The 27,560-nt window shown below is 39.1% G+C and overlaps 2 protein-coding genes and 1 long non-coding RNA gene across 7 annotated transcripts in view; 2 read left to right on the top strand and 1 right to left on the bottom strand.

The window, feature by feature from the left end:
* LOC119239036 (uncharacterized) overlaps positions 1-1,395 on the top strand; it is a 46,146-nt gene extending 44,751 nt beyond the window's left edge. For 2 of the 3 annotated variants that reach the window (XR_008549820.1, XR_008549819.1), the window contains one exon: positions 45-148. This is a non-coding gene — a long non-coding RNA (uncharacterized LOC119239036). Of the gene's footprint in view, positions 1-44; positions 149-702 lie in introns of those variants that run through there. The other variant, XR_005123727.2, reaches the window with a different exon arrangement.
* Positions 1,396-3,939: 2,544 nt separating this feature from the next.
* PNN (pinin, desmosome associated protein) lies at positions 3,940-11,509 on the bottom strand. The gene is made up of 9 exons (XM_037503235.2): positions 11,311-11,509; positions 10,572-10,643; positions 10,116-10,184; positions 9,553-9,625; positions 9,294-9,388; positions 9,112-9,187; positions 8,154-8,309; positions 7,938-8,076; positions 3,940-7,125 (listed from the first exon to the last, which is right to left on the bottom strand). The coding sequence occupies exons 1-9, from the start codon at positions 11,421-11,423 to the stop codon at positions 5,675-5,677; spliced, it is 2,244 nt and encodes a 747-aa protein (XP_037359132.1). The 5' UTR covers positions 11,424-11,509; the 3' UTR covers positions 3,940-5,674.
* A 3,548-nt stretch (positions 11,510-15,057) lies between these two features.
* TRAPPC6B (trafficking protein particle complex subunit 6B) lies at positions 15,058-26,376 on the top strand. Of its 3 annotated transcripts, none has more exons than XM_037503234.2 (7): positions 15,058-15,429; positions 20,387-20,454; positions 21,162-21,279; positions 21,800-21,883; positions 23,044-23,137; positions 24,350-24,415; positions 25,220-26,376. In XM_037503234.2, exons 1-6 carry the CDS (start codon positions 15,349-15,351, stop codon positions 24,379-24,381), a joined length of 477 nt encoding a protein of 158 aa, XP_037359131.1. In that variant the 5' UTR covers positions 15,058-15,348; the 3' UTR covers positions 24,382-24,415; positions 25,220-26,376. The 3 variants fall into 3 exon arrangements, with proteins under 3 accessions (XP_037359131.1, XP_037359130.1, XP_037359129.1); XM_037503233.2 differs by having other exon boundaries at positions 25,148-26,375; XM_037503232.2 differs by having other exon boundaries at positions 24,350-26,373.
* The last annotated feature ends 1,184 nt before the right edge of the window (positions 26,377-27,560 follow it).

Here is a 27,560-nt window from a genome sequence, read left to right as displayed (position 1 = left end):
CTTTCAAAAAACTTTATTATGCCTATTGTGTTGTTTTATTATAGTTGAGCTTCAAGATTATGGGCCGAGTTTCTTCAGTTGTGGAAAATACTGCTATTTCATTGAACCATCTCTGATCTATTGTTAAATTTGATAACTGGGGGCCTTCCCGGTGGTGCGGTTGTTGAGTGCCGCGCTGCGAAGCTGTCAGTAGCCTCTGCAGTGCTGGTTCGATTCCCCGCCAGCCAGGAAGATACCCACATGGCATGGCAGACCTCTCCTGACTTGCCTGCTGCTTCCCTCAGCAGTGTCTTCGGCCCGTCTGCCTATTCTGCTCCCGGCTCTGTCTCTAGTGAATTCTCTGACCCTCCTGCGCTTCTGGCCTGTACCCCAGTTCTTGTATAAATAAGTAAATATATAAATACATAAATAAATTTAGTAGCTGAATTCTTGACTTCAAAAATACTGTTTTCCAAAGAGACAGCCCACTGATTGGGAGAAAATTTTTGCACACAGGGCCACCGGTGAGGATCCCACATGGCGCGACAGACCTATCCTGCCGTGCCCGCGGCTCCCCTCAGCAGTGTATTTCGTCAGTCTGCCTGTTCTGTTTCCTGCTCTGGCTCTGGTGAATTCTCTCACCCTCCCGTGCTTCTGACTGTACCCAGTGCTTGTATAAATAAATAAGTAAATCTTTAAAAAAAAATTTTTTTTTGCACACAGTACTAATAAGGGGCTGATCACAAAGATCTACAGAGAGCTGACGAAACTCAACAAAGTATACAACCCATCAAAAAATGGGCAGAAGAGCGACAGACACTTCTCCAAAGAGGAAATGCAAATGGTCAACAGACATATGAAAAAATGTTCAACATCACTTGTAATCAGGGAAATGCAAATCAAAACCACAATGAGATACCATCTTTACATACTAGTGAAAATGGCACATATCAAAAAAACTAACACCAACAAATGTTAGTGAGGATGTGGAGAAAAAGGAACTCTTCCTACATTGCTGGTGGAATGCAAACTGGTCCAACCACTATGGAAAGCTGTGTGGAGGTTCCTCAAACTACTAAAAATGGAGCGTCCATATGATCCAGCAATTCTACTCCTTGGTACTTACCCAAAGGACACAAAAACATTAATTCAAAAGGACACCTGCACTCTTCTGTTTATTGCAGCACTATTTACAGTAAGCTATGGAAACAACCCAAAAAAAGATGACTGGACCAAGATGTAGTATATACACACAATGCAATATTACTCAGCAATCAAAAAGGATAAACTCATGCCATATGCAGCAACATGGATGGAGCTCTAAGGGATTATGCTCAGCGAAATAAGCCAGAAAGAAAAAGAAAACTATCGGATGGTTTCACTTATAGGAGGAATGTAGAGGAACCAAATAAGGGATCAAGGAAAAAAAAAAAAAACTATAATAAAGTAAAAATCAAAATCAATAGGCAACCATAGACCAGACATTCTGTAGGGGAGGAGGGAGAGGGATCAAGACAGGGGTGGAGGGGCCTCCCTGGTGGCGCAAGGGGTTAAGCACCACACCATGAAGCAATCCGCAGCCTCTGCAGCACAAGTTCAATCCCCGGCCGGCCAGGGAGAAACCCACATAGTGAAGCAGACCACTCCTGTCTTGCCCGCTGCTCCCCTCAGCAGTGTATTTCAGCCAGTTCTGCTCCCCTCTTTGTCTTTGGTGAATCCTCTCACCCCCCCTGCATCTCTGGCCTGTACCCCAGCTCTTGTATGCATAAATAAATCAATCTTTAAAAAAAAAAAAGCCACAGGGATGGAAAAGAACACAAGGAACCACGGTGATGGTGCATGGGCAAAGTGGCAGTGGGAATTTCACAGGAAATCATACATTGTACAAATATGAAGGATGATGTAATAAAGTTTTTCAGTTCTAGAATTTCCATTTTTAAGTTTTCTACTTTCAGTTGTAATTGTCAATTTTACCTTTTAGTTCCTTAAATTTAATAGTTAGAAGTCAATGGCTATTTCATCTCTTGATGGTGTGGTCTCATCTCTTGTACTCCTAGTCATGTTTGATTCATCTTATCTGAAAAAACTAGAGCTAATTTGAGAGTAACAATGTCCTTTTCATTCAAGATTTAACTTTGCTCCTGGTCAGGCAGTTAGGCCAGAAGTACCAGGAATCCCAGATCACCATAATCTCAAAGGTTAAACCCTTTTTATTTGTGATTCATGCTTATTCCCAAGGCATAGCATTTGGGGGTTTCAACTCAGTCTGGGGTATGGGAAGATTTAACAGGGCCCTCCACTTCAGGGAATGTGAAACCCCCAATTTTGTCTGCCAACACCCTTAATTCTGTAGAAAGATGTTTAACAGTCTCCTCTATAACAGATTCGATGAGGGACAAAGTCCCAAATGCCAGTAACTTTCTTGGGTTTTGTTTCTTAGATCTTTGCCTGTAATTTTTTAGTACCTCTTCCAGAAGGTTTTCTAGTTCTCAGTATTAAGATTGGGCCAATTTAACAACTGGAAGTGATGTTTTCTTCCCCATCTCAGTCTTCTATCACTTACCCTCTTAACACTCCTCAAACTATTCTTTTGGTTACTAATAACTTTTGTTACTAACCCCAATGGCTAATTCTTACTCTTCATCTTCACTAACTTGGCAACAATACTTGGCATGTGATTACTACCTTCCTCCTTGAAACACATTCTTCTCTCATCTTCAAAGACAATTTTTGTTGTTTCATTTCCCCTACTGCTTCTCTTTTGCTATTAAACTCCTCTGCTGGCTCAACTTCAGTTCCCCATCTTAAAAGTTTAAGTGCCCAAAGTTGTCATTAGACCTCTTCACAATCTACATTAACACCTTGGCCATCTTACCATTAATATGCTCAGAGAGCTCTCAAATTCCTATTTCAAGTACAGAACAATCTCTTGAACCCAAATACTAGCGTCATTTCAGGTATCTAAAAGGAATCTCAAACTAAGCTACTGACTTCACTCACCTCGGTCATCCTCAAACCTTTTGTTAGAGTCCTTCCCATCTCAGTTAATGGCAATTCATTGCTAACAGCAACTAGAAACTTCAATCATCCTTGACTTTTCATGCCACACTGTCCACCAGCAAACCCCTTGAGGACAGTCTCCAAAATATATTCAGAATCTCATTACCCCCTTCCACTACAACCCTGGCCCAAGTCATCATACTTTGCCTAATTTTGCAATAGCCCCTTAACTGCTTCTGTTCCTACTCAATCCCATTTAATCTATTCTCAGCACAGCAAATTCCACCACTTTACCAATCTGCTCAAAATCTACAATGACTTTCCATAGAACTTAAAAGGGTGCAAATGCCTTACATAAACCGGTCCCTTTTAACACATTAACTACTCCACTTCTCTCCCTTGCTTACTGTTCCAATTACAGTGGCCTCTTTCTTGTACCTAGGTTGTTTCAAACATTTGGATGTGCTGGAATAGGCAACTAAAACTGAAAGGAAAAAGTGAGAAAATCAAATAAGGCATGTTAAGGACCTGTCATAATTCATTTAGGATACTGCCTGTCATACCCAAAGCTTTTTAAGTTCTTATCATAGCTTGTAATCTCTGTGGCTGTATAAACCTAAAAATTTCAACAGTAAAGATGTATTCGAAATAGTCCATTAGTTCTTTACTAATTAACAGCTCCAAACTGATTTCAGTTCTTGGTCACTAGACCTAAACCCTCTTCAGCTTCTAAACTATCCGTTAACACTAATTTGTAACCTCTTAACAGGTTTGTCGTCTTCTCACTAGGAACTGCCATTACTTTCACATTTCTATCATTTTTTGATTTTTTGCATGTAACCAAGGTTCTCTCCTCATAAATTACATAAAACTTCACTTCTAAGGATAAAGCATTAATTGGAAACAGAAGAAACCAATTTTAAAGAGAAACCAAATTTATAAAATCATATAGCTTAAAAATTTTATTAAAATTTGCTCACCAGGGCCTCCTCGGTAGCACAGGGGTTGAAGTATCAGCGAGCGCTATCAGCTATCCCCAGCACTGCAGCATGAGTTCGATCCCCAGCCAGGAAACTAACCCACATGGTGCAGTAGACCTCTCCTGTCTTGCCTGCTGCTTCCCTTAGCAGAATGTTTCAGTAGATCTACCTGTTCACCACTGTCTCTGGTGAACCCTCTCACCCCCCACACCTCTGGCCTACACCCCAGTTCTAGTATGCATTAAAAAAATAGATTTTTAATCATCCCTTGTAGGTTTTTACTAATCTTTACCCTGTGATAGCACACAGGGAAATGCTGAAATATTAAAATCCCCGGAAAAGCTACACTTATTGGAAACAACTGGCATAGGAATGTAGGCAGCTAGCACTGCAGTTTGAGTTCTTTTACTGCTTAATAATTATTCCAAAGGAAGGATTTTAAATAATTCTTTAACACATTCACTTACATTTATACAATGCTAGAAATGCTTGTTGACATTTTTACTGTTAACATTAACTTGTCAAGGGGAAACAAGGTATATTGAAGCCTCAAAGCTATAGTCAATATTAATTATGTACTCAAAAAAGGCCATTTGCAATTTAAGTGCGCTCTTATACAAAGCATCAAAGTTAATACAAGTACTAGTCTTAAGCAGTCACACAAGTCTAAGCCACATTTATTTGCACATGTATAGTAATGGGCAACAGATACTCCAAATCCATACAAATTTATAAAACAACATAGTTAATAATCATTTGGTACACTTGCGTGTTATCTTGCTTACAGATTCAAGTGTGGATGAACTTCCTTCATTTTGTCACTTTCATAACAATACTTAAAACAAAATTTCTTAAAAACAATATTGGCATGTTTCAGTTAGAGCCAACACAAAAGTTAAGACAAGACCACAAACTTAAAAACCAAATTTAGAATACACTTTTCTACCTCCCTCCCCTAGAAAGTGATTATTTTAACAGATGCATATGCTGTATCACACAAGTAGCCATGGAGACAACTGATGCTCCCATTATTGAATAGAAAATGCCAGCCAAATCATAGTTTTATCTACCAAATATGTTTAGATGAGAAACTGCTTAGATTAAAATTAGAAAAAATATAAGTGATTTTAAGGAGAACAAATTATGTTCCCCATTAAAGCTGCAAAGATCTGACTTTGACAACTCAAAATAATCTGTCTAAGGCAAATGAAAGTGAGGAAACCTTCAAAGACATTCTGATCATGTTCTCTACCTAGTGATAAAAACTGAAAAATGATATCAAGAAAATAGTTACTATACAAGTGTCAACGAGGACATCCCAAAACTACTGAAAGAAATGAACATTTATTTCTACTAAAGCAATGTTTGATACAGAATTAGAAGGGAACAGACTTAAAGATTTACCTATTAAAATATACAGATTCTTACTGAAGAGTATAGGATATTTAAAAAAGATGACAAGGGATGTTAATCTTTTTTTATTATTATTATTTTTACATATTTTGGAACCTCACATAATTTTGATAAATAACTCTTACAAAATTATGCAAAAAGTACAAGAATGTCTGGTAAACAAACAGTCTGTATTTTCCAAAAAATTTTTTACAACATGCAATTCTTAAGGCAGCATCCTCCTTATAAGGAAAGGTAATCCTTTTACTCATCAAGAAATCTTCTGCTGCAAAGAATAGGCTAAGAGAGCCTGGTTTCTTCCATTAACGCCTTTTGTCTTTCCTGTCTGATTTTCGGTCTCTTTCACTTCTTGAAGATCTTTTGCCTGATCGACTACTCTCTGAGATAGATCTTTTCCTGTCAGACCGGGAATTCTTATCCTTTGATCCTTTTGTATCTCTACTACTACCACCTTTTGAAGATTTGTGACTTCTTTCTAGTCCTGAAGTATCCCTTCGCTTCCGATCCACACTCCTTCTGTGCTTTCTATCTCTATTGTGTCCCCGGCCTCTACTACGACTTCGACTTTCACTACTACTAGTAGTGCTGCTGCTACTATCTCTGCTGCTGCTGCCACTTGTACTGGAGCTACTACTGGAACTACTTCGACTACTACTACTGCCACTGCTGGAACTGCTTCCACTGCTGCTACTGGTTGAACTGCTACTAGAACTACTACTGCTACTGCTTCTACTTCTACTCTTGCTTGTTTTATTTCTAGCTCGACCTCTACTTCTGCTCCTAGTTTTGGTTTTGTTTTTGATCTCTGGATGTGCTGTCAAAACTGGCTCTACTGTCATATCAGTGAGTTTTACAGATTCTACAGGAAACTCCTTCCTCTCAGGTAGTAAATGCCCTTGTTCCTGAATAACCTGAGGTGGTGGCTGTAAAGCAGCTAATGGCAACGTCTCAGGTTGCGAGACAGGCTGGGACTGGAGTACTGGTTGAGACTGAGATTGAGACTGAGGTTGAGGTTGAGGTTGGGGTTGGGATTGGGCTTGGGGTTGGGCTTGGGGCTGGGGTTGAGGCTGAGGCTGGATCTGAGGCTGAGGCTGGGTCTGGAGCTGAGCCAGGGGCTGAGGCGGAATAGTAGGCTCAGGTTGAGGTTCAGATTCTTTCTCTTCTTTTTCCTCAGGCTCAGTTTCCATTTCTAGAGCACTAGCATTCTCTTTCACAGGAGAAAGAGATTTAGATTCTTTATCTGGCTCAACTTCAAATTCCATTTCTGGCTCCAGTTCTTTGCTAGTTTCATTTTCTGAAGGTTCTATGCTTTCAACTTGATTGGTTTCCATTACCTCCTGCTCAGCAATTACATTTTTGACACTTTCCACCATCTCTAGCACATCCACTACTTCTTCAGGCTGACTATCCTGCTGCTTCTCACCTTCCCTTACCTCAGTTTCCTCTTCCACCTTACCCTCCATTTCCTGTTTTTGTTCCTCCTCTTCCTGTTCTTTCTCTGCATCACTATGAACTATACCTATTTCCTTCTCCTCTTCCTCTCCTGCTTCCTCTATTTCTACATCATTGTGCTGATTACCTGTCTCCTCCAACTCTTCCTCTCGCTGAGCCACCTTACCCTCTTCTTGTTCCGCCTTCTGTTCTTCATTACGCACCACCTGATGCTCTTTTTCCTTCATTGATTGTCTTCTAGGCCTAGCCTCCATTTTATTTATTTGTTCTGCAAATTCGATGCGTCTACCTTCAAATAAAGCTAAAGAATAAAAATTCATGTGTAAAATGTATAAGAAAATTCAAAGTCACAATTTGATACTTGGTTACAAGTTATCACTGAGTTTTAGTTAAATGTCTTTTTGTGAACAGATGACAGATTACAAATTGATATAAAAAGCAAAGGTCAACTGTCAACCTATAGGCTAAGAAATTAGTGCAAAAGTATACAAACTAATCTTTTGCTACTTAACTTTACACTACCTAAAAAACAACAACTGTTATAGATAATGGTTATAGTAGCATAACAAACTTTGATTTTTCTGAGCCTAAGAAGTTAATCTAAACACCATCTTAGTAGTGTTTATCCTCTATGAAATATATTAGTGTTTACTCTTCCCTTGCTTAATTAGCATTACTATCTGGCTATTAAATATTGAGGGGAAAAGTCCTCTCACTCCAGTGCTTAAGAAATACACATACATGGTGTCTCACTCATAGCAGGAATCTAGAAAACTTAAATAAGGGATCAGGAAAAAGAATAACTATAAGAAAGTAAAAATCAAAATCAACAAACAACTATGAACCAGAGACACTCTATGGGGGGTGGGGGGGAGGGAAGGGGAGGGATTGGGGTCAAAATAAGGGGGTTGTGATTGTATGGGGAATTAAAAAAAAAAAAAAAAGAAATACACATACAACAGACACTTCCTACAAAGTAATAAATTTCAGGTTACACTCAGTCATGAAACGAATAAATCAACTATTAAATTACAATTATTACCTGAGGCAAATATGTGTGTCTATTACCTTACTTTTAAGAAAATTTCAAATGGCCCCTTCATGTACACTTACCATTCATTTTTCTCTGTGACTCTTCTATCAGTTTTTGTGTAGCTGGACACATTCTTCCAGGAATATAGAACAAATGGGGCTTTGTCTTAGTTCTTATATATTTAATTATCTTGGCATTATGTTCATTCCATTCTTCTTGCTAAAGAAAAGGTAAAATGTCAGTGCTTTTGTAAACATAAAGGACTATCAATCTAAGAATTCCAAAATACTACTTACCAGCTGCGCAAGCTCAACCTTCTGTTCCAAAAGCCGCAGTTCTGTCTGTTTAGCACGCCTCTCCTCAAAGAGTTCTCTCCTCTCATTTTCAACCTGCTTTCTTTCTTCCTCCGCCTGCACTTCAAGTTTTTGTTCAATTTCCTGGCGCCTCTTTTGCTAAAGATAAATAAGCCTCAAGTTTGTAATTCAGGATACTAATTCAAACTTAACTTGTGAGGGTAACTGTATTTCTTTTCCAGGAAATGGGGACCAAAGCTTTTTTAAGTAAATACCTAAATTTCAAGGCCATTTAGCCACATTAGTAACTCCCATTCTACCAAACTTACAAGTTCTTTCACATCCTAAGAAAGAACAGTTTATAGGCTCTCTTCAGTTAGTCTTTACAAATGAAAAATTGACAGAAGAGATGCGCTAATGAAGTAACTAGTAAGTCATACTTCCTCTCAATCTGTTTTTTAAGAATTCTGCACTTGTTAAAATGCCTTTACTCCTTTCATATCCTCTTGCAAAGTTTACATAAAGGTACAAATAAAAATGCATTTATCTCCTTTGAATTACATCCCTTTCCACTCCTTTCCACTGCAGTTCTCACCCAAGAAGCATTAACTTGGTGTTCAACACCAAAGACACATTTTTGTAGCTTTAGCAAAACCAAGAGTAAAAATTCATGTGTAAAATTGACAATAAGAAATTCCAGTCACAATTTGACACCTGTTCACAAAAGACCAGCACTCAGGTTCTATGCCTTAGACAGAGTTCTTTGCACCATAAAGAGAAATTCACACAATTATTTCATACCACCACAAAAAAGAACTAGTCACAGAGTATTATAGTTTACTCTGTGGCTTAATTTTAGGCTTGCAAAATCTTATGAGTGCTCAGCTCCTTTCAAAATACATGTAAACAAGCATTTGGATAACTTATTGAGAGGAAGCAAAAGGAGAAGTTGTATAAATACCCTTTCAGTAGCAACAGTAGATTCTTGTTTAAATTTCTGAAGGGTGCCCATCAACAAGCCAAAAATTCGCCGGTTCCTAAATAACAGGGAAAAAATTCAATTTTACTAGGATTCACTTCACTGAAAGTTGTCATTCCCTAAAGGAAACATACTATAGACACTGATTCCTTAAATTTTCTTACCTTTGCTTTCCCTTTTCATCCATATTTTGATCCTGGATAAGGTCTCTACGTGTGCGCTCTTTGGAGGTAGCTACAACTGAAGACTGCAAAGCTGGCTGCAGGAGGAAAAAAAATCTCAATAGTTTATAAATAGTACAGGGCTGCTACTCTTTTAAATACAGCAAGGCAAAAATACTATATTCATGTCCAAAGAGTTCCTCTAATCCCAAATTACCTTTTTTTTATTATTTTATTTTTTACATAATTTCCCCCAAATTACCTTTTTAACATCATCATCCTCTGGGTCGCTTTCTTGGCGTGATTCTCTCCGAGTCCGACGCTCCCCGCCCAGCCTATCATAGAAAAAATAATTTTAACAACCATTGAAGTATTTAACAAGTGCATATAGAGAGCAAATCATTTTTCTAGGACTCATTTACAGAAGCCTTATTCTATCAGCCTTCCCATCTCATTCTTTCCGCTGGTAGTAAAAAAACAAATAAATGTATTGCCAATGTCCAATCCAAACTCCGATCTGTATTTGCCAAGCTCCTTAGGTTTTTGTATTACATAACAGAAAAGTGGCACAAACTGATTATTGCTTCAGCCTCATTCTTCTCATTTTATTATTTTGGTAAAATTTCTGTTATCATTAGTGAGGAGCTGAACTATAAGGGACAGTAGCTATTTCAGGTCAAATGTCGGGAAAAAAAGACTCAAGGAAGTGGTGTACTACTCAATCCTGAAACAAATCAATTCATTATTTATTTAATATTTATGCCTGTACACTACCTCAGAAAACAGAGTATATGAGTATGCCTTCATAATCTTTTCCCAACATACCTACTGACTGCCCCTTCAAGGTCTCTCTGTTTGGCTGGGGGTCCTCCTCCACTATCTGAGAATCCACGCCTGCAAATAAAATGCCCAAGGTAAGAGTCCTTGAAAATGATGCTAAACCAACACTTTTATTTAGCAAGATAATTTAGTTGAATTTTTAAAAATCCTTTAAATTATAGCAAACTTAAATGGTCTCTCCAATATACTTCAGAATTAAAAAAAAAACACTATAATTGTAAATTAAGTTTACACAAAACTGACATCAACTAATTTGTAGTTTTGCATGTAAATGAAGTACTTTCCAAAATATCGTGAAAACTACAGCTGATCACAGCTTTAAACAAAACACAAACATCTCTTACATAGGTTCTACCATAAATTTTGTTTAAATCGATACAACAATTTAGTATAAGTAATAGCAAATTTTAACATAAGCGTTAAGTCCTAAGGAAATCGTACCTCAGCAATAAACTACCACGTCCTCTACCTCCACCAGGACCAGAAAGGGCCAGCAATCTAGCTTGGATGGGCCTGTAAGAAATTTACACATCGGTATAAAAATCCTACGTAGATATATCCAATGGCACCAAATATTTTCGCGAGTACAGTTCAACGTAAAGAGGAAAATAACCAGAAAAGTTCTAAAATAGACGATTTCAAACCCACGTGTCCGAAACAGGGCAGGAAGTACTCACTTCCTTGTTTTCTCAACCCTAGTATCACAGAAATGATATTTACCCACGATGCCAATACACAGTACAGGTTTGGGTCGGGTTCTAATCCCGCCAACCCCAAGGAAGCTGCACGTGGGCAAGAGCCAGGGGACGAGACGGTGAACCGCGTCCTCGGGGTCTCCGCGTCAGCCCCGCGCCGGGTGGCCGCCGAAGGGGAAGGGGCTTTGTGCTGCAGCTGCGGGCCTGCAGGGCCGAAGGCGGGAATCGGCAGCCGGGGCCTTTCCGCAGGCAGGGAAGACAAGTCCGCACGTCTGGGCCCGGGTCTCCCTCCTCAGGTACCCGAGCCCCGGAATCCTGGGCGGGGGACTGGGAGGCTCCCACCTCAGGAGAACGGGTTCTACCGCGGCCACGGGCACAGGCCTCGATGTTCCAGCCTTTTCAGGGCTGCCCGCCCTCCCCGCCCCCAATTCACCCTGGCCTGATGGCTTTCCTCTTGGAGTCGGCCTCTCCCATCCAGCCCTTACCTCACGTCATTAGGATCTCTCCCGGTGAGCTTGCGGATATTCTCATCCACGTTTTTTAGGCTCTCTTTGGCCTTTTCTAGCTGCTCCTGCAAAGTTCTCACTGCGACCGCCATCTTCTCCCTGCAGCAGGCTTCGAGATTGCTCTACAGGCCGCGCCTGACCGTGTCGCGCCGCCAGACGCGAGAAGACTGACAGCTGGGCTCAGCCAATGACGAGAGGCGTTGTTTTCCGGCCTCAACCACTCAGCGGCCGGCAGGGGAGAAGCTGCCGGCCTTTGTGACTCTGGACCAATGAAAAGTCGGCCAGGCGGTCTCCTCCCGCCCCTGTTAGCTGCGGGTGGCTGGGCTCCGCGTCTGGCGCAGACGGCGAGGCGGGCTCCGGAGTCTCCGGCTCCTTGGAGACGGGGCTGCGCGGGGCTGCGCGGGGCTGCGCGGGGCTGCGCGGGGCTGCGCGGGGCTGCGCTTCTACCCTGCCGAGAGGGGCCTTCCAGCGATTTCAACCTGTGATCGGACGTGCCATTGCCTTACATCGTTTTAACGATCTATCCACATCAAGAGTGGGAGGAAACGAGTTCTTTCCTTTCTCCCGAATCTAATAATTTCTCCCGGGTAAAAGATTTGATTAAAAAGGGTGCGGCCTTTCTGTTGCTGCGCATGCCCAGAGAGGGAGTAGAGGGCGCCCGCTCCGCAGGATTCGGTTAAACCAAAATGAGCTGAGGGGAGCAGAATGGAGGGGCAGAGGTCGTTAATCGTAATAGCTAACTATTTTGTTTTGCACTCTGCGTGAAATGCTTTATAGGCCTTATCCCTCACAAACCAAAAACTTGAATAAAAAGCCTGTTATCACTGATGAAGAAAACTGAGACTGGAGACACCGTAGCAGTCCCTTAGTAGCTGAGAAACCATTCTGTCAGACCCCGTGCACGACTTTACAACAACAAAATTATGACAATGAGGCAGATGAGGATGAACATAACTAGAGCTGAATGGTTTAAGACGAGGGGCGCTGCATTATTGCTTAGTGTGAGCGTCCTCCAGCTTCTAATTCTGTCCTGTCTGCATTGCCAAAATGAGGTCCAGTTTTGTTTCAGAAATAGATTATCACTGAAAATTGTAACTCATGCAATTTAAGTCATATAACTTTCCTACATAAGCCCCGTTATGAATATTCATTGGGTTCAAATCCCCCATCTTTGAGCCAACCTTCCTTCTTGTACCACATATTAGTGGTATAACTCATTCATCCAACCAATTAAATTTAACCGCTCCTTCTGTGTATCAGCAATAAACTAGACTCTGAAGAAAAAGCCTTGAGCAAGATAGCTGTGATCCTTGTGTCCATGAAGTTTCTGGGATCCTCAGGGTGCAAAGATTGTTAAGAAAGTATTGAGCGCCTACTATGTGCCAGCACTATTCTAGGATCTTGGGTACATCCATTTTTCCCATAACAGCCTCTGATTTTGTCCTTTCTGGGAATGTCTTTTAGATTTTCTACCTGAATTTGTGTATCCCAAATTGTGACTTTGATCCCAAATAAATGCACTTCTCTTTTTTATTGCCTCCTGAATTTTCAGTGACACTGCAACAGGGTGGTCCCCAGGAAAGGGGGAAGTTTCAGGTTTTCTGCTCCACCGAAAGGAGAGTGGAGGTGAGCAGGGAGAAGAAGCTGCAGAAGGGATGGAGGAAGGCAGGAAGCAGGATAGTCAGACGGAGATCTGGAGGAGGCACATGGAATAGAGAGAAAGTTAAGAAACTACCTTACCTTTTGGTCGTGGACTGATTGAAACAGATGTGGGAGACAGACCCATGGGGAGGATAACAATGGCAGCTTTTATCTTGATTTTGATTTTGCTCTTTTCCTCCCAGACTTGTATAGTTGTTTCTGATCCTTTTTGTGGGTCCCCACTGAAAGGTGCTTTAGAGTTCTGGCAGGTGTTCAGGGCCTTGCTCTGGGCCAATCCTGTTTGGGTGGACTTTTACCCACGAGGGGATGAGTAACTCTGGGTGCTTGATTTAGAAACTATATTCTTTGTCTTTCCTGTATTGTTTACTAATTGTATTAAAGTTCCTTTTCATTAAAGTCTCGTTTTTGTGTTGATGCCACGGATGGCAGAACATATTTAGAGCAGGCAGTTTTGCAGGGCCTGTGGTGCCCCTCTCCCTGTGCTGTAACAACACAACCTTGTGTAGTGAGCAGGCAGTACATAAAGCCAGTAGATCTAATCACTAAGTATAACAATGTTTTCATGGGGGAAATGCTTTTAGAGTCAACCAAAAACAGAATCTATTCCTGCTTCTATCAGATCTATTGCTAGGGTACTGGGCAATTTGTTTGCTTTATGGAAGTGAATCAGTGAAGTGCTATACTTGACATTCAGTAAGTACTCCAATATTAGTTCCACCACAGATCTCTAAAATAGTCTAAGAAACACATGTTGTTATAGTTTGAAAACTCAACCTTAGTAAATTAGTCAGTTGCATACTCTTTGACCTCAAGTCGTGAGCTTGGATTCCTCTTTCTTGAGGGGGTGATAAATAAAGTGCAATCAGCACATAAAAGAACTGATGTCATTTATGGAAAAATTTGGTGTTGGAAAAATTGAGATTATGACTGCAAAACTCTTCAAAATGATACTTTTTAGGCATTAAACAAAGGTGGAATTCTTGATTTATGTGATGATTGAATAAGTTGACTTACCCATTGGGAGAAACAAAAGAAAGCTTCTATAATTCCAATTATGTAATATCATCTTAAAATTCTTGCAAAAAACATATAAAGAACTTAGAGGTTGTTAGCAAGTTAAGAAAATTCAATATGTTAAAGTAGAGAGGCAACGAATTGGAAAAACCTTTGTGAATTAAGGAAGAACTAATTAGAGGCTAAGCAATGCATTTAAGCCAGGGTCCTTCAAATTTAAGATGTGCATATGACCTAGCATATGCATTTGCACCTTTGTAAGAGTTCCCACATTCACTTTAGGTTCTTAGAACTCATCTCTTAAGTCTTTAACACTTTTCCATTCACCTAATTCTCTGGGTTTTTTTGTTGTTGTTATATGTATCTCATTCTACACTTACTCCATCCCCGTTATCCCTTTACTGCTCCCAGTAACGTTCTAAATCTTTTTGCATATCCAGGCTTAATCCATTAAGGAGTGGTGGGATAATTTCTCAAAATATCTAACATGTATAGCTGATCCCCCCCTTTTTAAAAAAAGATTTATTTATGCATACAAGCTGGGGTATAGGCCAGAGACGTGGGTGGGGGATGAGAGGACTCACCAGAGACAGAGTGGGGACCAGAACAGGCAGACCGACTGAAGTACACTAGCAGCAGGCAAGACAGGAGAGGTCTGCTGCGCCATGTGGGCTGCTCCCTAACCAGCTGGATCGAACTCGTGCTGCAGAGGCTGCGGATTGCTTCACAGTGCGGTGCTTAACCCCTTGCACCACCAGGGAAGCCCTGATTTTGCACTTTTAGAACCTTTCATCCTGAGAATATGGCAAGAAGTGGGAGATTTTGATGAAGATAATAGCCATTTTTGTCATTTCTCCTAATTCAGAACTCATTAACAGAGGGCCGCGGGTCCGCGCTTCATTCTCATCTTTCTCACCACGCTCCGCCTCCTCCCTCACAAGGGGGCGGCACGTTCCTCCTGACTGGGCGTCCGCCGTTCCCCTCGGGAAGTAGCTCTGCGACCATAGAGCTGGCGGGATGCCGGGGTAGAGGGGACCGGAAGTTGCTGTTTCCGCCCCTCGTCCAGGGACCGATCGGGCCCGCGGGCCGGATTTGGTTGTTGCTCCGGTCAGAGGCTTTTTGGGCCCAAGGGGTGGTTTTGGGGTGGGCTTGTCCTGGTGCCCGGCGCGCCCTGGTGCCAGCCTTCCGGAAGCCCGGTGAATTCCGTGGTCTCCTAGCAACCTGGACCCGGCCGCGGACTGACGGAGGGGCGGCGCGGTCCAAACCGCCCTCGAGCCGATCGGAACCCCCGCACCCGGCCCAAACGGGAGCTGACCCAGGCGCTTGAAGAATAAACAGGAAATGGCGGACGAGGCGTTGTTTTTACTTCTCCATAACGAGATGGTGTCTGGAGTTTACAAGTCCGCGGAGCAGGGGGAGGTGGTGAGTGCTGCCACACACACCTTTTACGTTCTTTTGAGGTGACACTACTTGTTTTCTCTCAGTTTCCTTCAATCCCTGACCTGTCCTGTCCTCAAAGCTTTCCGACGTGCAGACGAGCTGGTATCCTCAGCTCTAGAACCTGTCTCTTTTCTTTCCCATCTTATTTAATTTGATACATTTTGTCCATTTCCAAACCTGTGTCCTGCAGACCAAAGACCCTACTTTTAATGTTGCTCTTACTATAATTTATGGCAGGGTTGACTGTACAGCTTATTTTGACACCCCTGCTTAATTCTCCTCTCACTTGCAGCACTTCCGAGCCTTCCATGGGACAGATCTGTCACAGCCTGAGAATCCTGTTCTTCCAACTCATTCCTAACCTCCAATACCAGTACCACTTCAGGAACTAAAATAAAAGTCTAATGAGATTTGAAGGCAAAATAAAGGAAAGTTTGCAGATGTTACTGTAATCAGGAAATAGTTTAATTAATTGAAAAAATACTTAGTGATATGTAGGCTAGTTCTAGCTAGTTCAAGTAACCCCATGCCGCAAGGTTACTTGTAATAGAATGCTCAGTCACTCATTGAATCATTCATAAAATATTTACTAAGCATGTATTATGGGTCTGACACTCAGCTAGATGAAGAAAATAAAATCCCTATCCCAAAGATGTTGGGAAATAGAAGTTCAATGAATAAAGTGTTAGGTGGTAATTAGGTAGAGAGTCATGTGGTTGTAATGGTCCTTATCACATAAAGTCAAGCTCAAGTTAGAAGCCCCCCTTTCTATAATTCTGATGTTACAGAGGGATGGAAGGGGGGAAGGAAAAACATCAAATGCAAATGTAAAGGTGTGAGAGTATGATGTATTTAAATACTCTTAAACATTTCACTCTGACTATATTAAGTGGAAGGAAAGTGATTATTGAGCTGAGCTAGAAAGAGTCTTGTATGATTAAAAATTTGGATCTTCTCAGTGATTTTTCTAAGGAGTGGCCTGACATGCCCCCTCCCGCCCCCTTTTTACTTCTTTAGAAAGACAATCTGATGTTTGGATTTGAGAGGGAAGATTCTCTTTAAGGTTGTCCTTTATTGCCTGAATACATCAAAAGATGAAGATCTCAATTAAGACAGGGATAGTGAGGAGGAGAGATCAGGTTTGAGAGACCGGTAGAAAATCTAGGACTTAGATATAGAGAATTGAAAATTATCCCCAGATGTTTAGCTTGAGCAGCTGATAAGATGGAGAGGGAATACAAAGGAAAGAAGTGAAGGCAATTATATTTTGGACAGGCTGAAGATTTGAGGTGTTTATAGGACATCCAGGAAAAGGTACTGCCAGTTTGTAAACTATAAGAAAGATGGTGTATTAGTCTATTTGAGCTGCTGTAAGAAAATGCCATAGACTGGGTGACTTATAAAAAAGAAATTCATTTCTTACAGTTCTGGAGTCCAAAATGTTCAGGACCGAGATACCAGCAGCTTTCCTATCTGGTGAAGTCCTTCCCTGGATGTCTTTGGTCTGTGTCTCACATGGCAGAAAGAGACTGGCTAGCACTGAGGTCTCTTTGACACTAATCCCATTCTTATCCCTCTGTCATGAGGGCTCCATTCTTAATGACAGAATGACCCTCCCCCCTAACCCGGGGTTAGGATCTCATAGGAGTTTGGGGGAGGGGGAAATACAAACATTCAGCTTATGACAGATATACATAGATGTATTTGCATATATCATTAGGAAGCCATCAAGAAAAATCTTGGAAATAAAGCAAATTCTACTTATTCAGACCCATTTGTAATGGAGCTTTTTTCTTAAGCGACAAACTTTTGACTTTATCATCAATGAGTAGATACTAATATTAAGAAACTATGCTAGGTACTGAGTAGCACATATTTGCTATTTGTGCTGAACTAGCCTTCCTTTTACCCTTTTCCTTAAAGAATAATTAGCAATACATTATCCCTAACCTGTTTACTCTTTATCATAAATTTCTGGCTCCCTGTCCCCTGGACATGTGCAAGTTCTCTTCTTTTTTTCCTTTTCCATCTCTTGCTCAGGAAGTATTTTTTTTTAATTCCTCTTTTTTTTTTTTTCCAATGAATTAACAAAAATAAAAAATATTTTTTGTGATCTTGACAGCCAGCTTTAGGAGGTGTGCTAGTCGCATCAAAAAGGAAATCCATAAATTTTGAAACATTTACAAATAACTCTCCTATTGCAGCTTGTTTATGGCATGCAAAAACTTGAAATCAACTACATATAAACAAAAATGATTTTTAAAAAGTTACATGGCAGACTTAATTAGAATATGTGTTGAATTTAGGTGTGTGAATTAGTGTGCTTCAAATTTTTCACAATAAAAAAAGTGAGAAAAACTCCCATAATACTGTCATCCAGAAATGTTTTGTATCTTTTTTTCATACATAAAATAATAGGTTTTTTAAAGAAGATTTATTTTACTTATTTATGCATCCAGGAACTGGGGTGTAGGCCAGAAGTGTCAGGGTTGGAGAGTGGTTGGATTCCCCAGATACTGAGTAGGGAGCAGAACAGGTGGATTGACAGAAATACACTGCTGAGGGGAGCAGTGGGCGAGACAGGAGAGATCTGCTGCACCATATGTGTATTAGTCTATTTGATCCCTGGCCAGGGATTGAACTTGTGCTGTGTAGCTGCTGATAGCTTCATAGTGCTGAGACTTAACCCCTTGTACCACCAGGGAAGCCCCATAAAACCATAGCTTTGAAGTGAAATAAAGGAAAGAAATAATGTTCTCACTTTCCAATTCAATGATTGTGAAACTATGCTTGAGGAGGAATTAAATCTCAAAATAAATGAATAATTAAATATCAACTTGGGGGAATAATTTTTTTAAATTTTTAAAAAAAATTTGGTTCCTACTAGTGAGCACTCATAGTTGCCAAAGTGAATGAATAAGTAGTGACATCAGAAGGTATTTATTAGGGGCCTCCCCGGTGGCGCAGCGGTTGAGCACTGGGTTGCAAAGCTGCTCGCGGCCTCTGCGGCGCCGGTTCGATCCCCGGCTGCTCCCAGGCCACCGGAGGAGGATCCCACATGGCATGCAGACCCCTCCTGCCGCCCGCTGCTCCCCTCAGCAGTGTACTTCGGTCCTTCTGCCTGCTCTGCTCCCCGCTCTGGCTCTGGTGAATTCTCTTACCCTCCCGCACTTCTGACTGTACCCAGTGCATGCACAAACAAAAACGAACAAACGAATAAATAAATAAATAAAACATGCCTCTATAAAAAAAAAAAAAAAAGAAGGTATTTATTAGGCTTACTTTAAAGACTCTTAACGATAGGATTTGGGAATATCTCCATATATTTCCTGCTAATTGCTGTGTTTCTGGGTGATTCTATAAAGAGCAAAGTGTTCCGCAAAGAGCATTATGATTTACTGGTACCCATTATACATGGGCAAGTTTGTGGGTAAGTGTGGAATATAACAGAAAAACCAAGAAAAGGTACAATAATAGATGTATATGTAGAGTGTGATGACAGCATTGGGTTCAAAGGGGTGTCAGGGAAGGCTCTGGGAGGACATAATACTTGGGCTGAATTGAAAGGATGGGCAGTCTAGGGAACAAACAGCATGTGCAAAGATATGGAGGCAGAAAAAAGCATGACATTCTGGAGTTGCTGCAGCAATTTCAGAGTGATAGAGGGAAGGATGTTTGTGGATATGTGGCTCAGTGAATTCGGTTAGCTAGCCAGGGATCATTTAAGGAAAGATATATAACGCTATGCTAAGGAATTGCACTTTATTTTGAAGAAAAGTATGGGGAAGTTGAAAGTTTCTGTAGAGAAATATGATTTGTTTTTTAGAATGTCTATGCCAGAAGGTAAAATCAAAGGAAGAAAAAAACTAGAGACAAGAAAATCCATTGGAAGTTGAAAACCAGGAGACATGATAAAGGCTAGCTTCAGCAGTAAAGATGAAGATGGGTTTTGAGAAACATGTGGATGATAGGCTCTACAGGACTGCAGCCTGTGTGAAGAAGTTGGAAGCAAAGAGTTGTCTCTTGAGTTAGTTGGTGAAATAAGTTTTCTAGTTGGGGTAGTGGGTAGTGAAACTATTCAGTGAAGTTAGGGAATTTTGGAGGAAGAACAAGCTAGTACATTAAGATCATACCATTTTGACTTCCTGTGGGACCTCTAGATGGCTATGTTCAATAAAATCTCTATTAGAAGTATAGATTTAGGGCCTCCCTGGTGGCCTAGAAGTTAAGTCTCACCACCACGAAGACCCTCTAAGCCTCACCATGAGGGCCTGAGTTCAATCCCTAACCAGGGAAATAACCCACATGACGTGATAGACCCCTCCTATCTCACCCGCTGCTCCCCTAGCAGTGTATTTCACTGCTGTGTTCAGAACAGATCTGCCTGTTCTGCTTCCCACTCTGTCTCTGGTGAATCCTATTATCGCCCTGCACCCCGCACCTCTGGCTTACACCCCAGTTCTTGTAGGTATAAATAAATAAATCTTTAAAAAAAATACTAAGAAAATATGATTCCTTTTTTTGTTTCAATGAAAAAAAGATATTTACATTAATATTTTTAGCCAAGGTTTTATTTTTGTGCGTTTTTTAAAAAGATTTTTTTTTTTTTTTTTTTTTTTTTTTTATACAATAGCTAGGGTACAGGCCAGAGGTGTGGTGGGTAAGAGGATTCACCAGAGACAGAGCGGGGAGCAGAACAGGCAGATGGACCGAAAGCATTACTGAGGGGAGCAGTGGGTGAGAAAGGAGAGGTCTGCTGTGCCATGTGGGTATCTCCCTGGCAAGGCGGGAATCGAACCCGCGCTGCAGAGGCTGCAGACAGCTGCACAGCACTGCACTCAACCCACTGTGTCACCAGGGAGGCCCTTAGCCAAGGTTTTAAAACAACTTTCGAATACTAACATTCAGGCATCTAAAAGTACATGCATTTTTTTAATAGGAAAATGGACGCTGTATCACTAAGTTGGAAAACATGGGGTTTCGAGTGGGACAAGGATTGATAGAAAGGTGAGCAGTATGGATTTGAAAATTTTCTTCCAGGTAGGTTATGACAAAGATGATGCATTTGACAAGATTGCATATAACTTGAGATACTGTAAATTTAATTCCCAAATTTTATTCTGTTCTTTAAATCACAGGTTAAAATCTCCGTTTAGATCTCATGTTATTTTAACTCATTTCACAACTTCTATGTTTAATATTTGAAGACAGTGTGCTTTATGTTTTAGATTTTTTTCCTGAAAAATTTGGTATGCTAAAACAAATATCTAAAAATCTTGTTATATTACCTACTTAATAAGGTCTAATAGGTTTTTTAACCTAAATGGGATTTTGTTTAATACATGAAGATAGATGTTTTAGTCTGTTTATAAGTGTACTAATCATCCAATTTATATATAAATTCCTTTTATTATTGGTTTCTCACTATCAAAAGAGTTGAACTCAGATTATGTTTTACTATCCCTCATGACCACGCCCAGCTTTTGTGTGTACACTAAAATTAATAGTACCTAAATTACAGCTTATCGTTAGAATAATTAGAATTTTAGCCCCATAATTATATAACCAAATTGAATCCATTGAAATGGGATCTACTTGTTGCTTATCACTTTGTGACTGAATAAATGCTGCCCTGGCATTTGGAAATTATTAATCATTGGCCCTTCCTTTTTTTGAGGAGGAAAAATACTCTTACTTCTAGTTGATCTTTTTAGGTTTACAAAAGATACTGCAAGGTTCAAGGATGAGTTAGATATCATGAAGTTTGTTTGTAAAGATTTTTGGACTACAGTATTCAAGAAACAAATCGACAATCTAAGGACAAACCATCAGGTATTTATATAATTTAAGGCCTATTTTTAAACTTGATAAAAATGTTCTATTAATGATGTACTTATTAAAACTTAAAATAATTTCTAGTAAAATTATGAATATAATTCATTTTTTTCATACACAATACTAACCTTAGCTTGGAATTACTTGAAATGCTACAAGGAAAAAATTACTCTGATTATTGCCTTTTAGATACGTTAGTAATATGTAACTGTTAATTTTATCAAAATTTGTACTTCTGATTCCTTTGTACTAGACTGTGAGTTCTTTAAGAATAGGCACTGCTTTGTGAATATTTGTGTCTTCACTACCTACAGGCTTTCATTAAATGCTAGTGTTATAAAATACTGAAAAACCCTTTAGCTTGAACATTGCAAAACTCATTCATATAAAGAAAATTTGACCAATGGAAAGGAGAATTTTAATGACTTTTAAAAAGTTAAATTGTTTTAAAGTGGAGAGATAATTTTTAAGGAATACATACTATTGACTTTGGATTTTTTTTCTATTTTTGGAACAGGGCATCTATGTACTTCAGGATAATAAATTTCGTCTGCTTACTCAGATGTCTGCAGGAAAACAATATTTAGAACATGCATCTAAGGTATTTAATGGAATATAAGACGAGGGTTTTCTATTATGAAAAGAGTAGAAATATAAGGAAAATGATAATGCCAATCACAACTGACGTTGAATTTAAAACAGATTTTACAGGTATACTTTTTTGTGTGTAAAAATTTTTCTATGAAATAGAAATAGAAAATAAACATTCAATATTCATCATATTAAGATAATATTAAATTATAGCTAAATAAGCTTATAATGACCAATTAAAGAACATAACAACTAAATACCTGAAATGTACATTAATGGTAGATTCTTGAATTAGCATAAAAATGCATCAGAAAAGATACTCAAGCTTATAAAACTGATATTAGCCATGCAGAATCATCCACCTCAGAATTTATAATCTTCTTTAGTAGATTCATTTTTTTTTTTCCTAGGTAGTTAACATTTGTTTATAAGATTACATGTTTTATATTAGGTGTATCTATCTTTCCGGTTCCTATCGTTTTTGTTTTTCAAACTCATGTAGAAATCAGTAAGTTTAAAGAAAGCTGGAAAGTTTTAATGTAAGGGTTCCATTAAAGTGGAAAATATCAGGGGGTAGTAAAAGCTGTTATTTGTAAAAATTTGTCCATACCTAAATTATCTTAACACAACTGCATTATAGGTGTAGTGGAAAAAGTATGCACTCGGGACCAAATAAATGTACATTTTAAGCTAAGTTCTACACTTATTGATAGAATTAATGGAAAGGCTTAGAAAATGGGCAAGGACTATGGGAGGTGAAAGCATCAGAGACAGCCCAAGCACTCCATGTGGAAGGTCTAATTAGAAGCCTTTTAGGGAGCATTGACATTAAGTACAAGCTACCTTTGTCACCTCTAGAACTAGTTCTAACCAGCTACCCTTTTATTCTTGTCACTTATTGTAGATTCAGTAAGAGTAGAGTCCTAGACAAGAGCACCAGACAAGAGCACCAGTTGACGGAGTTTAAGTTATGTGTCTGTGTTTTATTTGTCAGTTATATGGGAAATCATCTAACAATGAAAATTTTCAATACTTTGACAAATTCTTCCATCCTTTTTAAATAGCAATAACTTATTAATAGCTAGTAAGGTTTTACTAAATGTCATATTTAATAGTTTTACTATCTCAGTGAATCCTTAATATTTTTTTTACATGCTTTGTTCCTTTTAGTATTTAGCATTTACATGTGGCTTAATCAGAGGTGGCTTATCAAACTTGGGGATAAAAAGTATTGTCACAGCTGAAGTGTCTTCAATGCCTGCCTGTAAGTGAATTCACATTTCTTTACAAATGTTTATAGTGATTATTTTTCAAGTCTGGTGTTTATTTTTGGTTTTTATTAACTTAGAGGAAATTAAAAATGCTAAAGCCATTTCATTTTGTTGTTCTCTATTTTAACAATGTACTAATATATAGCATACTTACAACTATTTTGATTTTTTAAAAAATCATTTTGTCCATTTTCAATTTATAATGGACAATGAGGGCCTCCCTGGAGCCCCAAAGGGTTAAGTCTCAGCATTATGAAGCAATCCGCAGCCACTGCAGCACGAGTTGGTTCCCCAGCCAGGGAGCTGCCCCACATAGCACAGCAGACCTCTCCTGTGTCACCTGCTGCTCCCCTCAGCAGTGTATTTTAGTACATCAACTTTGTCTCTGATGAATCCTCTCATCCCCATACGTCTGGCTAACACCACAGTTCTTATGTATATAAATAAATAAAATAAATCTCTGAAAAATTAAAAGAAAATGTGCTAGAAATTAAAATTTATAAGATAGTTTAAGCATGATTATTAACTTTTAAAGGAAAATTATCTGCCATACTTTTAGGATAGCAAACTCCCCTCTAGCATTGAAAATGTCTTCTTAACAGTTCTCTACATTATATAAAGCCTACTAGTTTTTAATCAGTAAACTTTTTTTTTTTTTAAGATTTTTATTTATTTATGCACACAAGAACTGGGGTACAGGCCAGAGGTGCGGGGGTGGTGGGGGTGAGAGGATTCATCAGAGACAGAATGGGGAACAGAACAGGTGGATTGACTGAAGTACACTGCTGAGGGGAGCAGGGGGTGAGTCAGGAGAGGTCTGCTGTGCCATGTGAGTTGTTCCCTGGCTGGCTGGTGACTGAACTTGTGCTACAGTGGCTGCTTCTTAAGTTGCATCTTAACCCCTTGCGCCACCAGGGAGGCCTTCAGTAAACTCTTCAACACATCTTTTTACCAGAACTACTAACCAAGAATAAAATTTACTTGAATTTCATTGTATTTCCTTTCTTTTCACAATGGTAATTAGCAATGAACTACCAGCTCATGAAAGGAACTGACTTTGTCAGATACTGTGAAGAGTGATAAGATTTGCTTGACATAGCAACTTTCTTGATTAAAACTATTTCCTAAATAGAGCAGAAAATTGATGTTTAGGCTTGTTTTTCTGTATGTAATATTAAAGAAATATTTTTCATGTTCTTTTTTAGGTAAATTTCAGGTGATGATACAGAAGCTGTAGAACATACTGAAAATGCAAGGAAAACTTCAACAGTGTAAAGAGATAAATTATTCATGTATAAAGTATTTCCAAGGAGCAATTATTTAATTACATTCTTGAACATTTGTATTGATATAAGCTATTTGCTAACTTATAAAATGAGATGTGCACTCTTAAGCAGGAGTAAGATATTTTATCAGTTTAACACAGGCCAAGTTAGACCAGATAAAGAAACAGTCTATTCATAATATACCTTCCTGAAATTATACAGAATGAAAACCTGATTTCAAATAACTAACATCAAGATTAGGGACCCTTATTTTAAACATTCTAATTTGTAGATAGTGATGTGTATTTAACTACAGATGGAGAAGCAAAACTCAGGATTTAATAAATTGTCATAAAGAAAAGTATGTGTCTATTAGAATAATCTGTGTAAGGATGAATAGATTTTGATTATGAATTTGTTTTATTTGAAAGAGTAAGCAGTACACTAAAGCTTAATTTTTTATCTTTTTGCTTATAATTTATTCCTGTCAGGGAGTATTTGACTGCCAAAATTGCTTAAAAACTTAATTTGATAAATAGAATTCGGTCTTTAAGAACTCCATTAATGTAAAGTGAAATATAGATTAATTTGTGAAATCAGTGACTCCAGGGCCAAAGAATATTAGGTATTTTAGGACGTTATTTTTATACTTAACTCCTGTTACAGTCTACACTTTCAATTTCTTTCCCCATACTGGAAGCACTGGAGAGGGTTCTAACATCTTTATTCCTTGTTTAGTCTCCTTGAGGGCAGAGGGTGGATAATTAGATTATTCACACCAACATTCATTCATGGACCGTATCTTCTCAGTGGGTTGAGATCAGGACTCCTATCTCTCACATCCTCCACCATCTGATGACCATGAAAGGGCAAACAAGAAGATGAAAACCATCACACTGAGGACAGCAGGATGCAAATTGTGCTTCTGGTCACCTTTGAACTCTTTGTTTTGTGAGATAATAAATTCTTCATATTGTTCAGTTCACTCTTGGCTTTGTATTGTGTATGTATTTGGAGCCAAAAGAAGTCTCTCTTAGCAGAGACAAAGGGAATGTTAGACAAGACATAGCATGGAAGAATTGAATTTTCTTTTTTCTGGGGGAGGCAGGGGAAGACACTTGTATGCATAAATAAAAATAAATCTTTTTAAAAAAGTTCTCACACATACAGAAAACTAATTTTGTGAGAAGGTGGATATGTTCACTAACCTAATTGCGTAATCATTTTTCAATATATACACATAACAACATGCAGTTGTCTACCTTAAATTTACACATGCTATGTCAATTTCAAGCTTGGGGTGGAAAATGAGTATGCAAACTTGTATGTATAAGGATTTTCACCATTTGGTTTAATGTTCATTGACAGCCCCTGATTAAATTATGGTACTGGTATATGGTGTGAGGAAATACTGTGCAAGCAGGTAAGGATGAGAAAGATCTACATGTATTTAATTACATGGAATGATGTTAATTGATATTAACAGTAACATACAAGATAGTGCATACAATATGTAGATATGTATTATGAATATAAATTTATAAATATCAAAAAGCTGTAAAGTTTTTTTTTTAAAGATATGTTTATACAAGAACTGGGGTACAGCTCAGAGGCATGGGAGGCAAGAGAACTCACCAGAGACAGAGTGGGGAGCAGAATAAGCAGACAGACCAAAGACACTGCTGAGGGGAGCAGTAGGCAGGGCAGGGGAGGTCTGCTGTGCCATGTGGGTTTCTCTCTGTCCAGCCGGGAATTGAACCCATGCTGCAAAGGCTGCAGACAGCTTCACAGTGCAGCACTCAACTCGCTGCACCACTGGGGAGGCCCATAAAGCTGTGAGGTTTTGTACAGTAGATTTGAGATTTTATTTTTTGCTTTCTGTTGTTAGGTTTTTAAAAAAATGATCCCCATGATAAATGTATTTGTACTCAGGGTAAAAAAATGTTAAACCAATTAATTTTTAAGCTTTTTTTTTTTTTTTAATCCTAGGAGTCTACAGGGTGACCTCAGCTGGGAGGAGCCCTGAAGCTAGAACTGCACAGGGTCAACTAACAGAGTGTCCAGGTTAGGGAAAAAGATACCATCTGGAGAGAATTGTACATGAAGATGCCCAGTGCCATGCAGAAGCAGTTGAGCTATGTGGCAGGCAAGCCAGTGATATAGATCATAAGTTTTCCTTGTTCATGGCAAGGAATGATCTCATTCTTTTTCAGAAAGCCAATCTAGATCAACACCTATAGATCTCATGGCAAAGACAATACTTCACCCTCATCCAAAGCTGTATCTTGCCTCATCCAAACTGCCCTTTTAGATAATAACTCCTTTGAATCAAGAGTTCTTGGGAGGAAATGTTGAAGGTGAAAACACTAGGATTCATATTTGGGATGGATGGAACTGGACAATGGTGAAAACTCATTTGCTTATGTGTAGGTTTTCTTAACCTTTATTGTGCCATGAACTCCTATTTGACAGTCTTAGTATTTATGATCCCCTTCTCACAATGTTTTTAATGCATAAATAAAATACGATGGCAAAGAAAACATACTGAAATAAGGTTATAGAAATATTTAAAAAAATATCTAATTAGCCTTATTTAATATGCTATATAAATTATATATATGGAGAAAGGCATTAGGGGAGGCATCTGTATGCTTTCTATATTAGACAATATATTTAAAGGCAAATTAAAGTTAAAATTTACTTTTAGAGAGACATCAGTATGATAGCTGTTGTTATTCAGCTGGCTAATAACATTAAACAGTGTGGGTAGTCTTGTGACTCAGTATATAGCATGTATAGTGGATATGGGAAAGCAGACACCTGTGTCATCAATGTGACACCACCACCAGTTGTCACAGCTACAGTGTTTAGTGATGGCCTCCAGGCCTCTATTATGTGACCACCCACATGACACCAGAAGCTATACATGATCACATATGATCTATAAGGTGGGTTTAATAGCTACCATATTTTGAGCTACAATGTGAATATTTTGAAGTATCTGCAATAATTCAGTGTAACACTTGTGACAGCTGATGCTAACAAAGTCACAGGTATCAAAAATACTACTATGGGGCCTCCCTGGTGGTGCAAGGTGTTAAGACACAACCTGTGAAGTTGTCCAAGCCTCTGCAGCACGAGTTCGATCCCC

Source organism: Talpa occidentalis, unplaced genomic scaffold (assembly GCF_014898055.3).
Source record: "Talpa occidentalis isolate TD23 unplaced genomic scaffold, MPIMG_talOcc4v2.1 talOcc4.11, whole genome shotgun sequence".
NCBI lineage: Eukaryota > Metazoa > Chordata > Mammalia > Eulipotyphla > Talpidae > Talpa > Talpa occidentalis.
This window is presented reverse-complemented; position numbering and strand designations above follow the sequence as displayed.